The 22,212-nt window shown below is 49.0% G+C and overlaps 2 protein-coding genes, 3 non-coding genes and 1 pseudogene across 6 annotated transcripts in view; 2 read left to right on the forward strand and 4 right to left on the reverse strand.

Annotated features, from left to right (window-relative positions):
* The window catches only part of LOC146209484 (uncharacterized), a 200,202-nt gene that overhangs the window by 120,435 nt on the left and 57,555 nt on the right, over positions 1-22,212 (forward strand). The window lies entirely within an intron of this gene.
* LOC146209495 (uncharacterized) lies at positions 1,512-3,541 on the forward strand. The gene is made up of 2 exons (XM_084600580.1): positions 1,512-2,493; positions 2,938-3,541. The coding sequence occupies exons 1-2, from the start codon at positions 2,265-2,267 to the stop codon at positions 3,375-3,377; spliced, it is 669 nt and encodes a 222-aa protein (XP_084456706.1). The 5' UTR covers positions 1,512-2,264; the 3' UTR covers positions 3,378-3,541.
* TRNAI-GAU (transfer RNA isoleucine (anticodon GAU)) lies at positions 7,008-7,079 on the reverse strand. Its single transcript has one exon. It is a non-coding gene; the product is annotated as a tRNA-Ile (tRNA).
* Positions 7,492-7,563, reverse strand: TRNAV-CAC (transfer RNA valine (anticodon CAC)). The gene has a single exon. It is a non-coding gene; the product is annotated as a tRNA-Val (tRNA).
* Positions 13,355-13,426, reverse strand: TRNAM-CAU (transfer RNA methionine (anticodon CAU)). Its single transcript has one exon. It is a non-coding gene; the product is annotated as a tRNA-Met (tRNA).
* Positions 16,819-18,361, reverse strand: LOC146209499 (uncharacterized; annotated as a pseudogene).

The raw sequence follows: 22,212 nt of genomic DNA on the forward strand, positions 1-22,212 counted from the left end.
CGCACACGGCATCAAAACCAAGCCCAGGTGACGCTTGCCCGTGTTGCGGTAGCACTGAGCACAAGGCAGGGAAGTGCAAGTTTCGCCGGGCGGAGTGTTTTCGCTGCCGACGGAAAGGGCACCTAGCTAAAATGTGCGCGTTGAAACAACCAGGAGTGGCACTTTGTGAAGAGCATTCCTCGTCAAGTGACGGCAACGAGCTTCGTCTACTTAGTTTGTACACTGCGTCTGTTAACTTGACCACGCCCATTATTCGCACATTCCGTTGGAGCGGGATTGCGATCAAGATGCAAGTAGACACAGGCTCGCCGGTCTCCATCATTACGTGGAAAACCTACTGCAAGCATCGCATGCCTGGCCTGCGCTACTCAAGACGTCTTTGCAGTTGTCCTGCTTCCTGGGCAAGCTCCCCTTGAAGGGCCAGCTCAAGCTTCCTGTCTCGTACGCGGGAAAAACCTTGGAAGCGACGCTGACCGTGCTGCAGTGCGCTGGCCCGGACTTGTGCGGACGTGACATCATCAGCGCATTTGAGCATAGCGGAAGACCCGTCCTCAGCATTGCCAGCGATGCAACCTCTGGTGAGCAAGATTTGTCGCACCAACCTTCCGTTAGCGCACTGTTAGAAGAGTTCAGTGATCTGTTTACGCCAGGTCTAGGGCGCATTAACGGTCCCTCAGTTCATCTGCGGTTGCATGAAAATGCGAAACCGCGTTTCTGCAAAGCTCGTTCTGTGCCATATGCAATGCGGGAGCAAGTGTCTAATGAAATAGACCGGCTTGTTAAAGATGGCATTCTCTCGCCTATCGACAGTGCGGATTGGGCCACGCCTCTGGTTCCCGTGATCAAGAAGAATGGTTCCATTCGGTTGTGTGGTGATTTTAAGGTGACCGCAAACTCTGCATGCGTTACGGAGCAGTACCCATTGCCGAAAATACGGGATATTTTCGCCAACCTAAACGGCGGGGAAGTCTTCAGCTCTATCGACTTGAAAGATGCTTACAATCAGTTGCCGCTTGATGAGGAAACCAGGAAGATTTTGGTCGTAAACACCCCGAAAGGCCTGTTTTGCTTCAATCGACTTCCGTTTGGTGTAGCCTCTGCTCCTGCAATTTTTCAGAGACGTAAGTAAGGCATCCTCCAAGGTATTCCGGGCGTTCAAGTTTACCTGGACGACGTAGTAGTCGCGGAAAAACACGGGAACTCTGACACACTGCGTGAAGTTTTCAGGCGTTTCCGGCAGCATGGTGTGTAGTTGCATCCCCAGAAATGCAAGTTTCGGCAAGCAGAAGTTGAATTTCTGGGGCATCGTATAAGCGCGGACGGGTTGTTACCTAAGGCAGATAACACTGCCGCCATAGCAAAGATGCCGAAGCCAACGTGCATTGCGGAACGGCGGGCATTCTTGGGGTTTGTAACCTATTACCACGCATTTCTGGGAAATTTGGCTATGGTTCTGGAGCCGCTGCATGAACTACTAAGGAAGAACGCACGCTGGAAAGGGGGGGGGGGGCGAGACAAGATAACGCTTTCCGGACAACGAAGCGGCTGCTAGAGGAAGCAAAGTTCTTGGCACACTACGATCCAAGTAAGCCCCTTTTCTTGGAAACCGATGCATCATCGTGTGGCGTTGGCGCCGTACTATACCACAGAGTAAATGGGCAAGATCTACCAATCGGGTTCCGATCGCGAACTCTTTCAGCTGCTGAGCGCAATTACGCGCAGATTGAAAGAGAGGCATTGCGGTAGTATTCGGTGTTACAAAGTTCCGGGAATATCTGCTCGGGAATCAGTTCACGCTCGTCACTGATCACAGAACTCTCGTGAGCCTTTTCAGCCCCGACAAGCCCGTTCCAGCCATGGCCGCTGCACGGATTCAGCGCTGGTCTCTCCTGCTGAGCGCCTACAACTACAAAATTCAGTACAAACCAGGGAAGGCACTGATTCCTGCCGACACCCTTAGCCGTTTGCCTGTGCGGGAGAACCAAAACGCTAAGATTGGAGAAGATGATGCGCGTGAGTACGTTCTTCTAACAGATCACCTAAATTCTGGTCCGCTCTCAGCGAGTGATTTGGCCAAGATGACGGGCAGTGATAGCGACCTCGCGCAAGTCCGCCAATACATTCACAATGGCTGGCCACGATACTGCCAGCCCAGTCAGGAGCCATTACGCGCATATATGCACAGGAAGGACGAACTGACTTGCAGCCATGGAATTGTATACTAGGGTCATCGTGCAGTAATTCCGACGGCTGCGAGGCTACCAATGCTGCGTATGCTGCATGACGCGCATCAAGGTATAACGGCCATGAAGAACTTGGCTCGGTCTGTATTCTGGTATCCAGGACTCGATCGGGACATTGAGAAGCTTGTCAACGGGTGTACAACATGCATAGAATGCGGCAGCATGCCCGCGGCCCAACAACCCGTTCCTTGGCCGAAAACGGAAGAGCCCTGGTCTAGAATCCATGTCGATTTTGCGGGGCCCTTTGAAGGTCTCATGTTGATGGTTGTGGTCGATTCTCATACGAAATAGATCGAGGTTGCTGCTATGAAGACTACCACTTCAATGAAAACAATTGAAGCACTGCAGACAATGTTCAGCCGATTCGGCTTGCCAAGAACTCTCGTGACTGATAACGGGCCGCAGTTTTGTAGCGAGGAGTTCAGGGCATATATGATGCGCAATGGCATCATTCATTTGCGGACAGCTCCTTACAAGCCGCAGTCTAACGGCCTGGCGGAAACGGCGGTACGTACTGTGAAGCAAGGACTAAGCAAGAACACGCACGGTAGTCTGCAAGCACGCCTGGACCACATTTTGTCTCATTATCGGCGTACCCCCCATCTAAACGGGAAAACCCCGGCCCCCATGCTTCTCGGTTACGAGCCGCGCTGTTTACTGCACAATATCGTGTCACGACCTTTTCCCTCTGCAGGTGCTTGCAACAACGGCAAACCGCTGCGCAAGGAAATCTGGTTCAAGAACTACGGAGCAGGTGACAAGTGGAAACCAGGTGTGATAGAGTCCATCGAGGGCTCGCGCATGACAGCCGTAAAGACCGCAGATGGGGAGCAACATCGCCGCCACCAGGACCAGCTAAAGACCAGGAAAACCAGTGTGGAAGGAGCGGAGGTTAAACCCGGGGCCCCCACGGGGGCATCAATGGCTGAAGACAGCCAAAGCGTATCGGGAGAGCCGCAGTCTCAAGTGCACGGCAGCAGCGAGAGCCAGTGTCAAGCGGGCGCTGACATGCAAACGCCGTCAGGCTCACAAGCTGAGGACAGTACAAATGAGGCACCGGTGACTGGCGGCGCTGGAGTGACACTGCGTAGGTCAAAAAGGAACACCCGACGCCCCGACCGCTTCACTCCTTAAGAGGGGAGAATTGTTGTGACGCACGGACACGTGCTTATCTACCGAGATACCGGCTAAGCCACTGTTAACGACAGTAGCTGCGGTGACGTGGCTAGCCAACGGCTATAAATACTACTAACCTTTAATAAAGCTTGTTCGTTCTTCGCCAACCACTTCTCGATTCACTTCAGACTTCACCAAGGTTAGAATGCTCCAATATGGAAAAAAGAATTTCGTGAGAAACACGGTCAACGGCTTTCGCCAAATCTAATTGCATCATGGCTATCTGACCACCGAGTGCATCAACACATTCAATACGGTTCTTGCGACATGTATATTCGTGGCAATGGATCGACCCTTGATGCCGCACGTTTGATGGGGCCCAACCAATTTTTTTTATTACGCTTTGCAGTCTTTTTGCTAAAACCTTCATGTACACCTTGTAGTCAACATTGGTGAGGCTAATCGGTCGATATGAACCCACCAACAGTCGTTTCTCCGGATCATCTGTCTTGGGTATCAGCACAATGTGCGATGTAAAGAAAGACATTGGAACAGTATTACATTCATAAGCTTCGGTGATTACATCGAGCATAAACTGAGCCGCACACTGCTGAAAAGTTTTAAAGAAGGCAGCGCTTAGACCATCCGGCCAAGGGGCTTTACCAGGTGTCAGGTCATCTATTGCAGATTCTATCTCCTGCAACGTTATCGGTGTTTCTAGGCGCGCTTTACTTTCGTCATCCAGTGCCGGCATCAGTCTTAGAAAATCTGTTTGAAAGCCGCCTACAGTCTCAAGCTTAGCGCTAAGCAGTTCTTCAAAGTGCTCTGCTACCGCACGCTGAATATCTTTAGCATCTTCAGTGATATGGCCGGCATACCTTATACTCCTTATTTCTTTCTGGCAGGCGTATCTTTTCTCGTCTGCTAGCGCTCGTTTTGTCGGCACTTCTCCAGCCCAAAGTTTTTCAGCCCTTGCATGTATGACAGCCGCTGTGTATCTTTCGCTGTCGATTGTTTCCAGCTCACTTTTAAGCTCTCGTATTTTACTGGCGAAATTCCCTGGCACAGTACTTTCCATGCTCAAACAAAACTGAAGTTGTTCATTCAGTTCTTTTTCTTTCTCTTTATGCCGCACCTTACTGCTCTTTTCTATGGATTTCAATTTGACCCACTCTTTGAAGCTGTCTCATTCCGCTCCAAAATTTACTGGTCGCATAGCCAGACGATTTTCAAGCTCGGTCTTAACTTCCGTAAGGAACTCCTCATCGGCGAGAAGTTTGGCATTCAGTTTCCATAGGTACCATTTAAAGCGCGATTTCTTTCCTGCCCTACCGAACACTGCACTCACGAGACAATGATCGCTGAAAGACACAGGTTTGACCTCATTTGCAGTACATAGGGAAACAAGATCAACCGAGGCATACACCCTGTCCAATCTAGGATGGCTATCTCGCTGAAAGTGCGTGAACTCTGGTTGGTTTCCAGTGGAGAACACACTACCAACATCCTCAAGGCCGTATTTATGCACAAGTGCATTCAACTGCTCGGAGCTTCTGTCTCTTCGAGGTTTACACTTCGCCGCTCGGTCCACAACTGCGCACACACAGTTGTAATCGCCAAGTACAAGCAGGATTTTGTCGACCTTCAACCACAATTCAATAGGCTTAAAAAACAATTCACGTTCGCGTTCTGAATAGGGAGCATACACACACACAACACGCCAGCATAAATTGCAGTAGGTAAAATCAGTAACCAAAAGACGAAAACTTGGACACGCAAAAACGGACTCTACGCTTACTCCCAGCGTGTTATGTATAAATAAAATGCGTCCACCCGATACACCAACAGAATGGCATACACACACATAAAAGTTTATTTGAAAAGAAGCCACCATACGGTCAGTGCTTTCTTGGCTCGCAATCTTTGACTCTTGCACAGCTGCTATAACTATATCATTATCCACAAGAAGGCGATTGAGCTGGCATTGTCGCCTTTTCGCTCCCAGCTCTTTGACATTCAAAGTAGCTACGTGTAACGCCGAATTAAGCTTGAGAGTCATGTGTTAGAAAGGGGCGCCCATACCCGCATGGTGCCTACCTTCATGATTGCGTGGCCTCCGCTTCTGAAGAACAGCGGCGTATGTGTGCATGTATTGCCCTCCCAGCAGAACGTCGGGCTGCATTCAAACGAAGTCCAAGCACCGTCTTTCATTTTTTTTCACACACGCCCCGCTTGGTTGCAGAATGTTCCTGACGCTGGTCGGTGCAGCCAACCCACAAACCGTTCAAGACACCACAAAAACTACGGAGGCGGTTTCCCCGCCTGCCGCGTGTCGGCCGAGAAGTTCGGCTTCGGTCTCAAAGTTGATCTTCGGATGCCCGCAGTTTTCGGCGGCAGCTCATCAGAAACACCGCCGGGCAGCTGAGTCTCCTCGAAGCTTTCCTCGTGTGGACGTTTCGCGGCAATTAAGGCCGCTGTCTCCGGCCCAACTTCCATGGCATCAGTACAAGGAGGCTCAGTACTGAGATGCTCCTCAGCGTCAGAAAACTTAATTACGTCTTCTGACGCTTCCTTTGATGCGCTTTCGTGGTCCTGTTGGTCCTGCGATGGAACGTGCAAGACGTGCAGATTTTCAGTCTTTTCACTTGAGACCGTCAACTTATGCTCAGTTAAAACCGTCATGGAAGGCGCGTCCTGTTTCGTTGACTGTCCTCTAATGTCAGCCGCCTCCTCCGCATCCACCTCATCCATTATCAACTCGGACGAGCCTTCGCTGGTCCCAGGCCCGGCAATGCTTGCGTAGGTACGTGCACACTGGCGGTCTTCATGCCTGAACCGTCGACAGGTTTTGAAACGAGGAACCCGGCACTCCTTGCGGATGTGCCCCGTACTCCGACAGCGTAGGCACAAGGGAGGTCTGCCTGGCACAACAACAAGCGCCAGCTCACCGCTAACGTTCAGCTGATGTCGCAGGTCGTCCAGCTTCACGCCAGCTTTCAACTTAAGCGCGACAAGTCGAGTAGTTGAGCCCTTTTCTACCATACCTTTCACACGCCAGCGCTCCCTTGCAACTTCCAACACCTTTCCATACGGCGTAAAGGAAGCACGAACATCCTCGTCTGACACGGTGTGTAACAGCCAGTGAAGTTTCAGTCGCACGTCCTGGTTGACCGGGTCAATTATCAAGCAGCGACCGTTTTTCACACACAACTCGACTACACTAACAAGCATGGTCACCGCTTCAGGATCCTTGAGAGTGGCAGCCTAGACGTGGCTCATCCGATACGCCCCCATCGGAACAACATCGGGGATCAGCGAATGCTGTGCCAACGCGCCGCGGAAATCTTCCGCCCGCTACGGGCGGGTCCTGATATCGGCGTGCAAAACAACCGTACTCAAAACAACCCGACCTGTTAGCAGTGCAGGAAAAACAACTTGAGAAGTACTATCCTGTTCAGCAGTCCTGTTACCGCGGCCTGACATGGCCGCTGAAGCCGCTCCTGAGGAGCCCTGCATCCTGCGTCCGTTCACTGGCGTGGCTGGAAGCAGAATCCTACTTCCACTGCGCAACTCTGCTGGCCACAAGGGTGGGGAAATTAGCAGTGTATTAGTATATTCGGGGTTGCTCAATAAAAATAAAAATATCAGTAGCAGAGCGTGGTTTCGATCCACGGACCTCTGGGTTATCGGCCCAGCACGCTTCCACTGCGCCACTCTGCTGGGCACAAGGGTGGGGAAATTAGCAGTGTATTTGTATCTTCGTGGTTGCTGAATGACAATAAAAATGTCAGTAGCAGAGCGTGGTTTTGATCACGGACCTCTGGGTTATGGGCCCAGCACGCTTCCACTGCGCCACTCTGCTTTTGTTTTCTTTATTGCCGACTTGGACATTCAAAAAAAGACGATAAACAATAAAACGTGCCAGCACACTTTCGCGTGACACGGCGGGTTAAAACTTTATCAGTTTTACCAAACCCTCAAGCACATGAATCCATTGCGGCAGCTCGGGGAGTGTCATATGCACTTCCTTGAACCGCACAACACTGTGTATGAAATGTTCTGGGTACAAGGGTGGGGAAATTAGCAGTGTAATTGTATCTCCGGGGTTCCTCAATAAAAATAAAAATATCATTAGCAGAGCGTGGTTTCGATCCACGGACCTCTGGGTTGTGGGCCCAGCACGCTTCCACTGCGCCACTCTGCTGGGCACAAGGGTGGGGAAATTAGCAGTGTATTTGTATCTTGGGGGGTCGCTGAATGAAAATATAAATACCAGTAGCAGATCGTGGTTTCGATCCACGGACCTCTGAGTTATGGGCCCAGCACGCTTCCACTGCGCCACTCTTTTTTTTTTTTTTTTTTCTTTATTGCCTGGCTTTGACACAAATACACCGCACTGGAACTCAAAACAACAGGAAAAAAAAGGAATAATATATGTACACAAAGGTAGCTAGCGTTGCCTAACACCCACTGAGGGGCAGGCATTGTCACGTTTAAAATTCCTTGAGCACCGTCAAAGGTTCCAGCTTTGACAGCCACTCAGGAGCACATGGTTGCAATTTAAGCACGTCGAGCCATCGCTGCACACTTTCACGGAAATACATGCGGGCTGGCCGTGCATCTGGATCGCAGTGATAACCAGCCATTCGTGCGCGCCATATACTGTGGAGGCACATTAACATAACCTGGTCTAACGGCATATCATCGTGGTTATCCAATGGCAAGTACCTAATGCCATGGGAATCAAGTGGCAACTGTTTTTTTATTGTCCTTTGCAGAACATCCCACAAATATACCCCCTCCCAGCAATGCAAAAACACGTGATCTATTGTCTCTGGTTGTTTGCAGATGAGACATTGGGCCCCCCACGGTAGGAACATACCCTTCTCCTCCATAAATGATTTTACACTCAAAGTACCGGTATGCAGCATAAAGAAAAACGTTTTAGCTCCCGGAGCAACTTGCATTTTCTTTACGCGTTTTAGTACATTACTTCCTGTGCCTCCATAGTATAAAGCTCGGTACAAGGGCACCGGGAACACCACTTCACAAACATCCTTGTATAATGTTCTCCTGTTAACATTACTTAAATACTCTTTCGAAAAACGTGCGCTTAAGAATTTCACACTCAAAACAATTTCCCTAAAGAAGCCAAACAGAGAACCAGGCATACATTGAGTATACACTACGAAATCAGGCAACGCTCGACCAAGTCTCTGTTGACACACTGTGCGCAGGAATGGATCACTGGCATCCCTAAAAAACATAAACCGGTTGACAATCTGTCGCACAAACAAATGACCCAGACCAAGCCCCCCATGCTTCACCTGCCGGAACAAATTTGTCCGACTGCACCTCTCCCAACTCGAGGCCCAAACAAACACCGCAAAAACTCGATGCAATTTTTGCACATTTACACGGGAGCAATGCAACACTTGCATAACATACCATAACTTACTAATTAAAAACAGGTTGCAAACTGCGGCTCTTGCAAATATTGATAATTGAGCGCTTTTCCATTTCTCCGCTTTTTCACTGGTTTCTTTGACCTGCTCTCGCCAGTATGGCTCGCTTTCCTTGTAAAATTTCAAGGGCACACCCAAGTACTTTGCAGGCGTTGTAACCCACGACACATTAGCGAAAGTGTCGGGGGTCAGCTGCCATTCTCCGTGCCAAAATCCCAGGCACTTACCCCAGTTAACTTTACTCCCTGTGACTTTGCTAAAATGTTTTACCACATCCACTGTCCTCTTTATACTCTCCTTATTTACACAAAAAACCGCAACGTCGTCTGCGTAAGCCAACAATTTGACTTCTGACTCCTGCAGTCGAAAACCATCAATGTCATTGTTTTGTAGGATGCTTAAACACAACGTTTCAATATAAATGCCGAACAAAAGAGGGCTGAGGGGGCAACCTTGGCGCACCGAACGTCGTACGTTGATGGGGGCCCCCAGTGACTTATTGACAATTAATCTCGTAGTGCAGTTACGGTACGCCAAAGCCACTCCCTCTCGAATAACAGAGCCGACATTAACATAGTCTAATATACTTAACAGAATAGTATGTGCCACACAATCAAAAGCTTTCTCCAAGTCCAACTGCAGTAACGCAACACATGCATGAGTTGCATCGCAGCATTCGAGCACACTTCGCGCTTTGTGAATGTTCTGAAAGATAGATCGCCCTTTGATACCGCACGTTTGGTGAGGGCCCACTAGTTCGCATATAACCGTTTGTAGTCTACCAGCAAGCACCTTCATATAAATCTTGTAATCAACGTTTGTCAGAGCAATGGGCCTGTAAGACGACAACTGCCTAAGCTTATCTGGTTGGTCAGTTTTCGGAATAAGTACTGTGTGCGACGATCCGAAAGACGCAGGCAGTGCCTTCAGTTCATACGCTTCATTAAATAAGGCACACAACAAAGGTGATAGCTGTTCCTTGAACGCTTTATAAAAAGCCGCACTCAGGCCATCAGGCCCGGGTGATTTCCCTGGGTTTAAATTTTCTATTGCCTGCTGCACTTCTTTTTCGCTTATTGGCCGCTCCAGTCTTTCTTTTTGTTCCTCGTCAATTTTTGGCATCGCGTCAAGAAAGGATTCTTTAAAACGGTCCAAATAAACCTCTCGGGACGAAAATAGATCTTCATCATACTCCCGGAAAGCTTCCGCGATTCCTTCGTTATCAGTTTCTGTGCGTCCTGCCCAATCTACCTCTGCCACGTAATTTCGCCTTGCATTTGCTTTTTCTATTCCCAACGATCTTTTTGTCGGCGTCTCATCCATGGCCAATTTTTCCGCTCTTGCACGCACTAACGCTCCTTGGTATCTGTCTTCTTCTATCAAGTTAATCTGTTCTTTTATTTTTCGAATATCCTCTATCCATCTGCCGGGTGCCTTACATTCCTGTTCGTGTAGTTTTGCGAGCAAAGCCTTAAGCTGGGTTTCTGTAATTTTCTTCTCGTACACCAGGCAACTGGATCTGTCAATGGCTTTAATTTTAATCTGTTCCTTGCACAACTCCCACTGTTTCCAGATTTCGAGCCAAGTCCCTGGCCTCACTTTAATCAATTCATTCAATACCACGCGTCTAAAGGCATCATCCTTAAGCAATTTGTTGTTGAATTTCCATAACTCCCAGCTAAATGCATTGCTCCGTTTTTTGGTGCCGAATAAGCATTGCACCAAACAGTGATCCGTGAATGTCATAGGCACCACTCGGTATTCATTGCATGAATGAATCAAATCCAGCGACGCGTAAATTCTGTCCAGACGCGCGTGGCTAGAACCTTGGAAGTGCGTGTACTGAACGGCACGCGGTCCTTCCAAGCAATCAGCCACATCCTCCATATTCCATTCGCTTATTACCTGGCATAACATTTTAGTGCTCTTGTCTCTGAATCCGCGTGTGCTGGTTTTGTCTCGAGCATTCAGTACACAGTTAAAATCGCCCAGCAATACTACCTGCCTTTCCGTACTTAACTGCAGCATAACATTCTCGAAAAACACTGTTCTTTCCTCCACACAGTTAGGAGCGTACACACAAATAATGCGCCACTCAACACCGCTGTATACACAATCAGCCACTACACACCGTCCAGAAGAGCATGAGGAGTAGCCCTTTACAACCAGACCAGGCAGCTTTTTGACGAACAATACACACCCGGCCGATGTCCCAACTGCGTGGCTAACAATGGCGTAAAATCTAGCCGTGAAACGTCGCACCATGCTCCCGGTCTCTTCCTCCCCATCAACCTTAGTTTCTTGCACGGCAAGCACGTCAATATCGTGGTCAGTTAAGAGCCGGTGCACCTGGCTCTGCTTCTTTTTGCCTGCCAATCCCCTGACGTTTAACGTGGCTACTCTTAAGGTGGTTTCGGGCGCCATTTTCATCAAGGGTGAAGAGACCGAAAGCATGGTGCTTACCTCTCCCGTCTAGCGCGTTGCTAGACGCCGTCGTTGGATCCATCCCCGTCCGGTGCGAGCGGCTGACCCGGCAGCGGGGGCACTTTATCCGCTGCCCGTCTCTCTGATGATATGTTTGGCCGCGGACGTAGCGTGGACCGCCGGGATTGCCCCGTTTTTGCTGGTGGCTCGTCGACGCTGGGGGCTGACACCTGGTTACCTTCAGGTTCGGACTGTGTGTGGGATCGCTTGGCTGGGGCTGGGACGCTTGGCTTACGAACAGCACTGGTGTCCGAGTGGTCCTCCCCATTATCCTGTTCCATACCATTTGCCGGCTCAAGTGCCGTGCCTTCCTCATTGATAGTGAGCTCAGGTGCAGAGTCCGCTCTCCCCACATCCCTCGCAGCATTGCCGCTTTCTGCCGAGTCCACCGATGAATCCGTCTCCCGTGTCTTCGTTCGAACCTCTCCGGCACCCTTCGCCGCCTCCTCCGCCTCGACCACGTCCATTGTGAGCTCCGCCGACCGTTCCGCAGTTCCATGTCCCGCGGCCGAAGCGTACGAAAGCACACAGGCAGCCTCGTCATGTCCGTAGCGTCTACACTTTGGACAACGCGGTACCTTACATTCACGTCGAACGTGACCGGTACCGCGGCAGCGCAGGCACTGCATCGCTCGCCCAGGCACCACGACAAGGGCTAGCTCTCCGGCAACTCGCAGCTGGTGAGGCAAGTCGTCGACCTTAATGCCGGGTTTCAATTTGAGGAGCACAGTCCTCGTGGTAGACCCCTTCTCCTTGACGCCTTGAACTCTCCACCTTTCCCGGGTCACCTCGGTCACATTCCCAAACGCAGCAAAAGCCGTCCGGATGTCGTCGTCTGCCACACCGTGCAACATCCAGTGAAGTCGCAGCTTCACCTGTTGGTCTTCGGGATCAATAATGAGGCAACGGCGTCCCTTAACTTCGATTTCCTTGAAAGCCGCCAATTTCTTCGTTGCTTCGGTGCTGCTTAACGTGACCGCCCAAACATGGTTGATCTGATACGCCCCCAACGCCACAACGTCGGGGAGCGCACCAGCCTTGACCAGGGCGTCGCGGAAATCCTCGACCCTGTATGGCCTGACTCGCACATCGCCGTGCAAAAAAAGCGTGTTAAAAACAACGCGTCCGGTGGGCAAAGTTGGCAGAATAATCTGATACTCGGTATCGTCCATGTCGTCGAGCCTGTTTCCGCGGCTGGAAAGGGCCGCTATCGCCGCTCCGCTGGAGCACATGATCCTGCGACCGTTCACTACGGTGTCCGGAAGTAGAATGTCCCACTGCGCCACTCTGCTGGCCACAAGGGTGGGGAAATTAGCAGTGTATTTGTATCTTCGGGGTCGCTCAATGAAAATATAACTATCAGCAGCAGATCGTGGTTTCGATCCACGGACCTCTGAGTTATGGGCCCAGCACGCTTCCACTGCGCCACTCTGCTTTTTTTTTTTCTTTACTGCCGACTTGGACATTCAAAACAAGACGATGAACAATAAAACGTGCAAGCACACTTTCGCGTGACACGGCGGGTTAAAACTTTTTCAGTTTTACCGAACTGTCAAGCACATGAATCCATTGTGGCAGCTCGGGGAGTGTCATATGTACTTCCTTGAACCGCACAACACTGTGTATGAAATGTTCTGGGTACAGGGGTGGGGAAATTAGCAGTGTATTTGTATCTCCGGGGCTGCTCAATAAAAATAAAAATATCATTAGCAGAGCGTGGTTTCGATTCACGGACCTCTGGGTTATGGGCCCAGCACGCTACCACTGCGCCACTCTGCTTTTTTTTTTTCTTTATTGCCGACTTGGACAGTCAAAACAAGACGATGAACAATAAAACGTGCCAGCACACTTTCGCGTGACACGGCGAGTTAAAACTTTTTCAGTTTTACCAAACTGTCAAGCACATGGATCCATTGTGACAGCTCGGGGAGTGTCATATGCACTTCCTTAAACCGCACAACACTGTGTATGAAATGTTCTGGGTACAAGGGTGGGGAAATTAGTGTATTTGTATCTCCGGGGTTGCTCAATAAAAAAAAATATCATTAGCAGAGCGTGGTTTCGATCCACGGACCTCTGGGTTATGGGCCCAGCACGCTTCCACTGCGCCACTCTGCTGGGCACAAGGGTGGGGAAATTAGCAGTGTATTTGTATCTTCGGGGTCGCTCAATGAAAATATAAATATCAGTGGCAGATCGTGGTTTCGATCCACGGACCTCTGGGTTATGGGCCCGGCACGCTTCCACTGCGCCACTCTTTTTTTTTTCTTTATTGCCGGCTTCGACACACAATACACAACATACAAAAGTGATAAAACGTGTCAGCAAACCTTTAGCGGACACGACGCGTTAAAATTGATTCATCTCTACCAAGCTGTTAAGCTGGTCTATCCATTCTGGTGGTTCGGGGAGTGTTCGATACACTTCTCTCAAACGTACAACACTTTCTATAAAATGTTCCCGCACAGGGCGCACATCAACATCTGCATTGTTGAACTGCATTCGCGTTTTCCACAAGCTGTGGAGGCCGAGGAGCATAATCGTATCCAGTGGACTATTGTCAGCGTGTAAAACCGGAAGGAATCTTATGCCGTACATATCTAGGGGTAATTCTTTTTTCAAAGTCCTTTGAAGCACATCCCAGAAAAAGATGGGATCCCAACAATCCAGGAATACGTGTTCTATGGCTTCAGCTTTCTTACATAGGTAACAGTTAGTTGTCCAGGGTACAAAAAGACCTTTTTCATGAAGCCATGTTTTTACTGATAACGTGTTAGTATGAAGTTTAAAGAAAAAGGATTTGACCGAGGGTAACACCGGCATTCTCTTCACTCTGTGCAAAACATCTCCTCCTGGGCCTCCACACAATGGCAAACGGTACAGTGGAACCGGAATCATTGCATCCAATAAATCTGAGTACAATTTTTTCCGCGTGACATCACTCAAGTATTGCATCGAAAATCGTGCATGCAGCATCCCGTATGCAAGTACCACTTCGCGTAGGTACCCTCTCCCAGCCCCACCCATAGCATGACAAGAGCATACCACATATCCTGGAAGGAGTCTGCACAGTCGGAGTTGCACAACTGTGCGCAGGAACATGTCATTTTGATTTCGCAGAAACATAAATCATGAGACGACTTGCCTCAAACACAAATATGCAAGGCCTAGCCCACCTTTTTTTGCAGACAGGAACAAGTTTGTCCGACTGGTTCTTTTCCACGTCGATGCCCAAATAAAAACGGCGAAAACACAGTGCAATTTTTGAATGCTGATCCGAGAGGCACTGAGCACATTCATGACATACCATATTTTTGCAGTGAGAAATAAATTGCACACGGTAGTCCGCGAAAATACAGATAATTGCCTTCCTTGCCACGCATCAGCGTTTTCTTTTGCATTTAAAGTTTCATCTTTCCAATACGAATCAGGGTCCCGGTATGCTTGGAGAGGTACACCTAGATACAATGTAGGAATCGTTGACCACTGCAGTCGAGAGTAGTACTCTGGCGTGTCTTCCCAATTGCCGTGCCAGAAGCCATAGCTCTTTTCCCAGTTTATTAACGCCCCCGTAGACTGACAATAATTGTGGACTACATTTGTGGCTTCACAGATGCTATCTTTATCTGAACAGAAAACCGCAATATCATCGGCATAGGCCAATATTTTAACATGCGCTGACTGTAGCCTGAAGCCCGTTACGCTCTCATTATTTCGGATAGCCAAGCAAAGAGGCTCAAGGTAAAGTACAAACAACAGGGGCGACATGGGACAGCCCTGCCTAACTGACGACCGCACTTGCAGGCTTTCGGTCAGTTCTCCGTTCACTATAATTTGCGTTGTGCAGTTGGCATACGCCATTCTGACGCCGTCTGTTATTAAATCACCAACATTGGAGTGATCCAATATGGCAAATAGCACATCATGCGACACCCGGTCAAATGCTTTTGCGAGATCCAGTTGGATCATTGCCACACGGTCACCAAGTGCGTCACAACATTCTAGTACGCTTCGCGCTACGTGAATGTTCGTGGCGATGCTCCGTCCCTTTATGCCACAAGTCTGATGCTTGCCAACCAGCTTTGTTATCACACATTGCAGTCGTCTTGCCAACACTTTCATAAATATTTTATAATCAACGTTGGTGAGGCTTATCGGGCGATAAGACCCCACCAACAAACGCTTTTCCGGCTCCTCAGTTTTCGGAATCAGTGTGATATGAGAAGTTCTGAAGGACAGTGAAACACGATTTTGCTCGTAAGCTTCATTGATAACCTTCAGGAGGAGGTGAGCTATCATTGGCTTAAACATTTTATAAAAGGACGCCCCTAATCCGTCAGGGCCCGGTGCTTTACCAGCTGGCACAGCGTCTATTGCGTCCTCTATTTCTTCGACGCAAATTGGCATTTCTAGTCGCTCCTTTTCTTCATCACAAGCTTGGGCATTAGAGACAAAAATCCTGCTTCAAAATCCCCTACCATTTTTCGCGGGTGACCAAGTAGGTCTTTGAAATGACCGGCAATTACATGTTTGATAACACTGCCGTCCGACGAAATATCATTCCCACTTCGTATTTTCCGTATTTCCTTACGGCTCGCGTATCGCTTTTCGTCCGATAAAGCACGCTTTGTAGGTGGTTCAGCGGCCCACAGCTTCTCAGACCGTGCGCGAATAACCGCCGCTCTGCACTTATCTGTATCTAATCTTTCCAACTGTATCTTGATGCTCCTTAATTCTTTGGAAAATGTACCTGGTTGAGCGCATTTTATACCAGTAAGGAATTCTAGTTGCTCACACAGGTGTTTTTCGTTTTGTTTCTGTTCAAATCGCAGTTTACTACTTTTTCCAATTGCCTTCAGTTTAACTGCCTGTTTAAATTCTTCCCAGCCCACGGCAACACTTATCGGCTGCTCTGCGAGCAACTTTTTTAGCTCCTCCTCAACGTCCTTAACATAACCCTCGTCCTCCAACAATTTCGTGTTGAGTTTCCATAGGTCCCAATTAAAGCTGTTTTTGCTTTGATTTCTGCCAATGTATGCAATCACTAGACAGTGATCACTAAAGCACACTGGTCTAACCTCATACGATGTACACAGCGGCACTAATTCAAGCGATACATAAAACCGATCAAGTCGTGCGTGGCTACTGCTTTGAAAATGAGTGAATTGCAGTTGAGTAGCATTTGCAAACACACTTCCAACATCTTCCAAGTTGTGACCGTGAACAACTGAATTCAGGATCTCCGCACTCTTATCCATCACTGTCAAGCATTTTACACGGTCTTCAGCGCGACAAACACAGTTGAAATCCCCCAATAAAACTATGACCTTTTCACAATCTAGGTACGTCTGGAAACGTTCAAAAAACATTATTCTCTCGGAAGCTATATTAGGTGCATACACACACATAACTCTGAAGTTTACATCGTAATGTGAAAAATCAACAATCAGGAGCCGGCCACTTTGACACAAAAATAGTGACTGCACATTTATACCAACATTGTTACGTATGAAAAGGGCACAGCCGCCAGAGGAACCAACTGAATGACACACACAAACGTCGAAATGCAGTCTGAAAGCGGACACCATACGATCTGTCGCTTCTTGGCTATCAATTTTGCTTTCTTGAACAGCTACTACGTGCAGATCGTTCTCAATGAAAAGGCGGTTAAGCTGGCACTGTCGCCTTCTTGCTCCGAGGCCCCGTACGTTTATTGTAGCTACACGTAGCGCTTCAGGGAGGTTGATTGCCATGTCGAAGAAAGGAAAGGACCCTATCTCATGGTGTCTACATAAATGACAAACCCCGGAACCCCATGCCACCTCTGTATGGCATGAACTACACAAAACTACGGAGGCGGTTTACCCGCCTGCCGAGATTCTACAGGAATGTTCGGACGCGGATTCAAGGTCGAACGCCTCATACCTGATGTTTTAGTCGGCGGCTCGTCTCCGCCACTGGCACCAAGTTGGGGCACATTCGGAGCGAGTTGGTCGTGCAGCAGTTTTCCGACCGTTTGGCTGACCGCTATACCGAGAGCGTCCATTGGCTGGGTGTCTCTAACCACAGAGTCAGATAATGTCACAGCCGCACCATTCGGCACGACGGCGACGGCCGATGCAGACTCTGGGGAAGACTTCTCGGGCGTTGCGCCTGCGACAGGTTGACACTCCAGTTGTTCCGTCTGTGGGGCGCCTACCGTGGTCTCTTGCAGCGACGATACAGTAGCCGCTCTCGATGCCTCCTCCGCGTCGGCTTCATCCATGAGCAGTTCGGCACGTCTCCGCTGCTCACGGGCCCGGCGACGCTGGCGTACGTCCGAGAACACTGGTTCTCGTCATGTCCGAAGCGACGGCAGGAACCGCACCGTGGAATGCGGCAGTCGCGCCGAATGTGGCCCGTGCCTCGACACCGCAGACAGAGGGGAGCCCTGCCCGCAACGACCACAAGGGCTAGCTCTCCAGCGACGTTCACCTGGTGGGGCAGGTCGTCCAGCTTCACGCCGGCATTCAACTTCAACGCCACCAGCCTCGTGGTCGAACCCTTATCCGCCACACCCTGTGCGCACCACCGCTCCTTAGATATGTTAGTCACTTTGCCGAGCGGCGCGAAAGCGAGCCGCACGTCCTCGTCCGGTACGCTGGGCAGCAGCCAATGTAGCTTCATTCGGATGTCTCGGTTCGCCGGGTCAATCACGAGGCATCGATCAGCTTTCACTTTCAGCTCACCCATTTGCACAATCTTCTTTACGCCCACATCGTCCTTAAAGTTTACGGCCCAAACGTGGCTCATGCGGTACGCCCCGAGGGCGATAACTCCCGGCAGGAGCGATAGGGAAGCGAGCGCCTCCCGGAAGTCTTCCACCCGGTATGGGCGAGCCCTGATGTCACCGTGCAAGAAAACAGTGTTTAGAACGAATCGTCCTGCAGGCAAACTAGGCAATACGACCTGGTATTCTTCACCCGATGCGAAAACCCTGTCACCGAGGCTCGACATGGCCGCTGTAGCGGCTCCAACGGAGCTCGTCATAACAAGTCCGTTACGCTCGGTGGCCGGAAGTGGACTGCGCCACTCTGCTTTTTTTTTCGTTATTGCCGACTTGGCCATTCAAAACAAGACGATGAACAATTAAACGTGCCAGCACACTTTCGCGTGACACGGCGGGTTAAAACTTTTTCAGTTTTACCAAACTGTCAAGCACATGAATCCATTGTGGCAGCTCGGGGAGTGTCATATGCACTTCCTTGAACCGCACTACACTGTGTATGAAATGTTCTGGGTACAAGGGTGGGGAAATTAGCAGTGTATTTCTATCTCCGGGGTTACTCAATAAAAATAAAAATATCAGTAGCAGCGCGTGGTTTCGATCCACGGACCTCTGGATTATGGGCCCAGCACGCTTCCACTGCGCCACTCTGCTTTTTTTTTTTCTTTATTGCCTGGCTTTGACACAAATACACCGCACCCCGAACTCAAAACAACAGGAAAAAAGGAATAATATATGTACACAAAGGTAGCTAGCGTTGCCTAACACCCAGTGAGGGGCAGGCATTGTCATGTTAAAATTCCTTGAGCACCGTCAAAGGTTCCAGCTTTGACAGCCACTCAGGAGCACATGGCTGCAATTTAAGCACGTCGAGCCATCGCTGCACACTTCCACGGAAATACATGCGGGCTGGCCGTGCATCTGGATCGCAGTGATAGCCAGCCATTCGTGCGCGCCATATACTGTGGAGGCACATTAACATAACCTGGTCTAACGGCATATCATCGTGGTTATCCAATGGCAAATACCTAATGCCATGGGAATCAAGTGGCAACTGTTTTTTTATTGTCCTTTGCAGAACATCCCACAAATATACCCCCTCCCAGCAACGCAAAAACACGTGATCTATTGTCTCTGGCTGTTTGCAGATGAGACATTGGGCCCCCCACGGTAGGAACATACCCTTCTCCTCCATAAATGATTTTACACTCAAAGTACCGGTATGTAGCATAAAGAAAAACGTTTTAGCTCCCGGAGCAACTTGCATTTTCTTTACGCGTTTTAATAAATTACTTCCTGTGCCTCCATAGTATAAAGCTCGGTACAAGGGCACCGGGAACACCACTTCACAAACATCCTTGTATAATGTTCTCCTGTTAACATTACTTAAATACTCTTTCGAAAAACGTGCGCTTAAGAATTTCACGCTCAAAACAATTTCCCTAAAGAATCCAAAAAGAGAACCCGGCATACATTGAGTATAAACTACGAAATCAGGCAACGCTCGACCAAGTCTTTGTTGACACACTGTGCGCAGGAATGGATCGCTGGCATCCCTAAAAAACATAAACCGGTTGACAATCTGTCGCACAAACAAATGACCCAGACCAAGCCCTCCATGCTTCACCTGCCGGAACAAATTTGTCCGACTGCACCTCTCCCAACTCGAGGCCCAAACAAACACCGCAAAAACTCGATGCAATTTTTGCACATTTACACGGGAGCAATGCATCACTTGCATAACATACCACAACTTACTAATTAAAAACAGGTTGCAAACTGCGGCTCTTGCAAATATTGATAATTCAGCGCTTTTCCATTTCTCCGCTTTTTCCCGGGTTTCTTTGACCTGCTCTAGCCAGTAGGGCTCGCTTTCCTTGTAAAATTTCAAGGGCACACCCAAGTACTTTGCAGGCGTTGTAGCCCACGACACATTAGCGAAAGTGTCGGGGGTCAGCTGCCATTCTCCGTGCCAAAATCCCAGGCACTTACCCCAGTTAACTTTACTCCCTGTGACTTTGCTAAAATGTTTTACCACATCCACTGTCCTCTTTATACTCTCCTTATTTACACAATAAACCGCAACGTCCTCTGCGTAAGCCAGCAATTTGGCTTCTGACTCCTACAGTCAAAAACCATCAATGTCATTGTTTTGTAGAATGCTTAAACACAAAGTTTCAATATAAATGCCGAACAAAAGAGGGCTGAGGGGGCAACCTTGGCGCACCGAACGTCGTACGTTGATGGGGGCCCCAAGTGACTTATTGACAATTAATCTCGTAGTGCAGTTACGGTACGCCAAAGCCACTCCCTCTCGAATAACAGAGCCGACATTAACATAGTCTAATATACTGAACAGAATAGTATGTGCAACAAAATCAAAAGCTTTCTCCAAGTCCAACTGCAGTAACGCAACACATGCATGAGTTGCATTGCAGCATTCGAGCACACTTCGCGCTTTGTGAATGTTCTGAAAGATAGATCGCCCTTTGATACCGCACGTTTGGTGAGGGCCCACTAGTTCACATATAACCGTTTGTAGTCTGCCAGCAAGCACCTTCATATAAATCTTGTAATCAACGTTTGTCAGAGCAATGGGCCTGTAAGTCAACTGCCTAAGCTTATCTGGTTGGTCAGTTTTCGGAATAAGTACCGTGTGCGACGATCCGAAAGACGCAGGCAGTGCCTTCAGTTCATACGCTTCATTAAATAAGGCACACAACAAAGAGATAGCTGTTCCTTGAACGCTTTATAAAAAGCCGCACTCAGGCCATCAGGCCCGGGTGATTTCCCTGGGTTTAAATTTTCTATTGCCTGCTGCACTTTTTCGCTTATTGGCCGCTCCAGTCTTTCTTTTTGTTCCTCGTCAATTTTTGGCATCGCGTCAAGAAAGGATTTTTTAAAACGGTCCAAATAAACCTCTCGGGACGAAAATAGATCTTCATAATACTCCCGGAAAGCTTTCGCGATTCCTTCGTTATCGGTTTCTGTGCGTCCTGCCCAATCTACCTCTGCCACGTGATTTCGCCTTGCATTTGCTTTTTCTATTCCCAACGATCTTTTTGTCGGCGTCTCATCCATGGCCAATTTTTCCGCTCTTGCACGCACTAACGCTCCTTGGTATCTGTCTTCTTCTATCAAGTTAATCTGTTCTTTTATTTTTCGAATATCCTCTATCCATCTGCCGGGTGCCTTACATTCCTGTTCGTGTAGTTTTGCAAGCAAAGCCTTAAGCTGGGTTTCTGTAATTTTCTTCTCGTACACCAGGCAACTTGATCTGTCAATGGCTTTAATTTTAATCTGTTCCTTGCACAACTCCCACTGTTTCCAGATTTCGAGCAAAGTCCCTGGCCTCACTTTAATCAATTCATTCAATACCACGCGTCTAAAGGCATCATCATTAGGCAATTTATTGTTCAATTTCCATAACTCCCAGCTAAATGGATTGCTTCGTTTTTTGCTACCGAATAAGCATTGCACCAAACAGTGATCCGTGAATGTCATAGGCACAACTCGGTATTCATTGCATGAATGAATCAAATCCAGCGACGCGTAAATTCTGTCCAGACGCGCGTGGCTAGAACCTTGGAAGTGCGTGTACTGAACGGCACACGGTCCTTCCAAGCAATCAGCCACATCCACCAAATTCCATTCGCTTGTTAACTGCCATAACATTTCAGTGCTCTTGTCTCTGAATCCGCGTGTGCTGGTTTTGTCTCGAGCATTCAGTACACAGTTAAAATCGCCCAGCAATACTACCTGCCTTTCCGTACTTAACTGCTGCATAACGTTCCCGAAAAACACTGTTCTTTCCTCCACACAGTTAGGAGCGTACACACAAATAATGCGCCACTCAACACCGCTGTATACACAATCAGCCACTACACACCGTCCAGAAGAGCATGAGGAGTAGCCCTTTACAACCAGACCAGGCAGCTTTTTGACGAACAATACACACCCGGCCGATGTCCCAACTGCGTGGCTAACAATGGCGTAAAATCTAGCCGTGAAACGTCGCACCATGCTCCCGGTCTCTTCCTCCCCGTCAACCTTAGTTTCTTGCACGGCAAGCACGGCAATATCGTGGTCAATTAAGAGCCGGTGCACCTGGCTCTACTTCTTTTTGCCTGCCAATCCC

This window comes from Amblyomma maculatum, chromosome 1 (genome assembly GCF_055883805.1).
Source record: "Amblyomma maculatum isolate TAMU_Amacu chromosome 1, ASM5588380v1, whole genome shotgun sequence".
In the NCBI taxonomy this organism is placed as follows: domain Eukaryota; kingdom Metazoa; phylum Arthropoda; class Arachnida; order Ixodida; family Ixodidae; genus Amblyomma; species Amblyomma maculatum.

What these genes read in the sequence shown, in the direction of transcription:
- LOC146209495 (XM_084600580.1), top strand. Translation starts at nt 2,265, where the DNA reads ATGCTGCGTATGCTGCATGACGCGCATCAAGGTATAACGGCCATGAAG. An exon ending in TTTTGCGGGGCCCTTTGAAG is followed by an intron (nt 2,494 to 2,937) that starts GTCTCATGTTGA and finishes TTCCCTCTGCAG; the next exon opens with GTGCTTGCAACAACGGCAAA.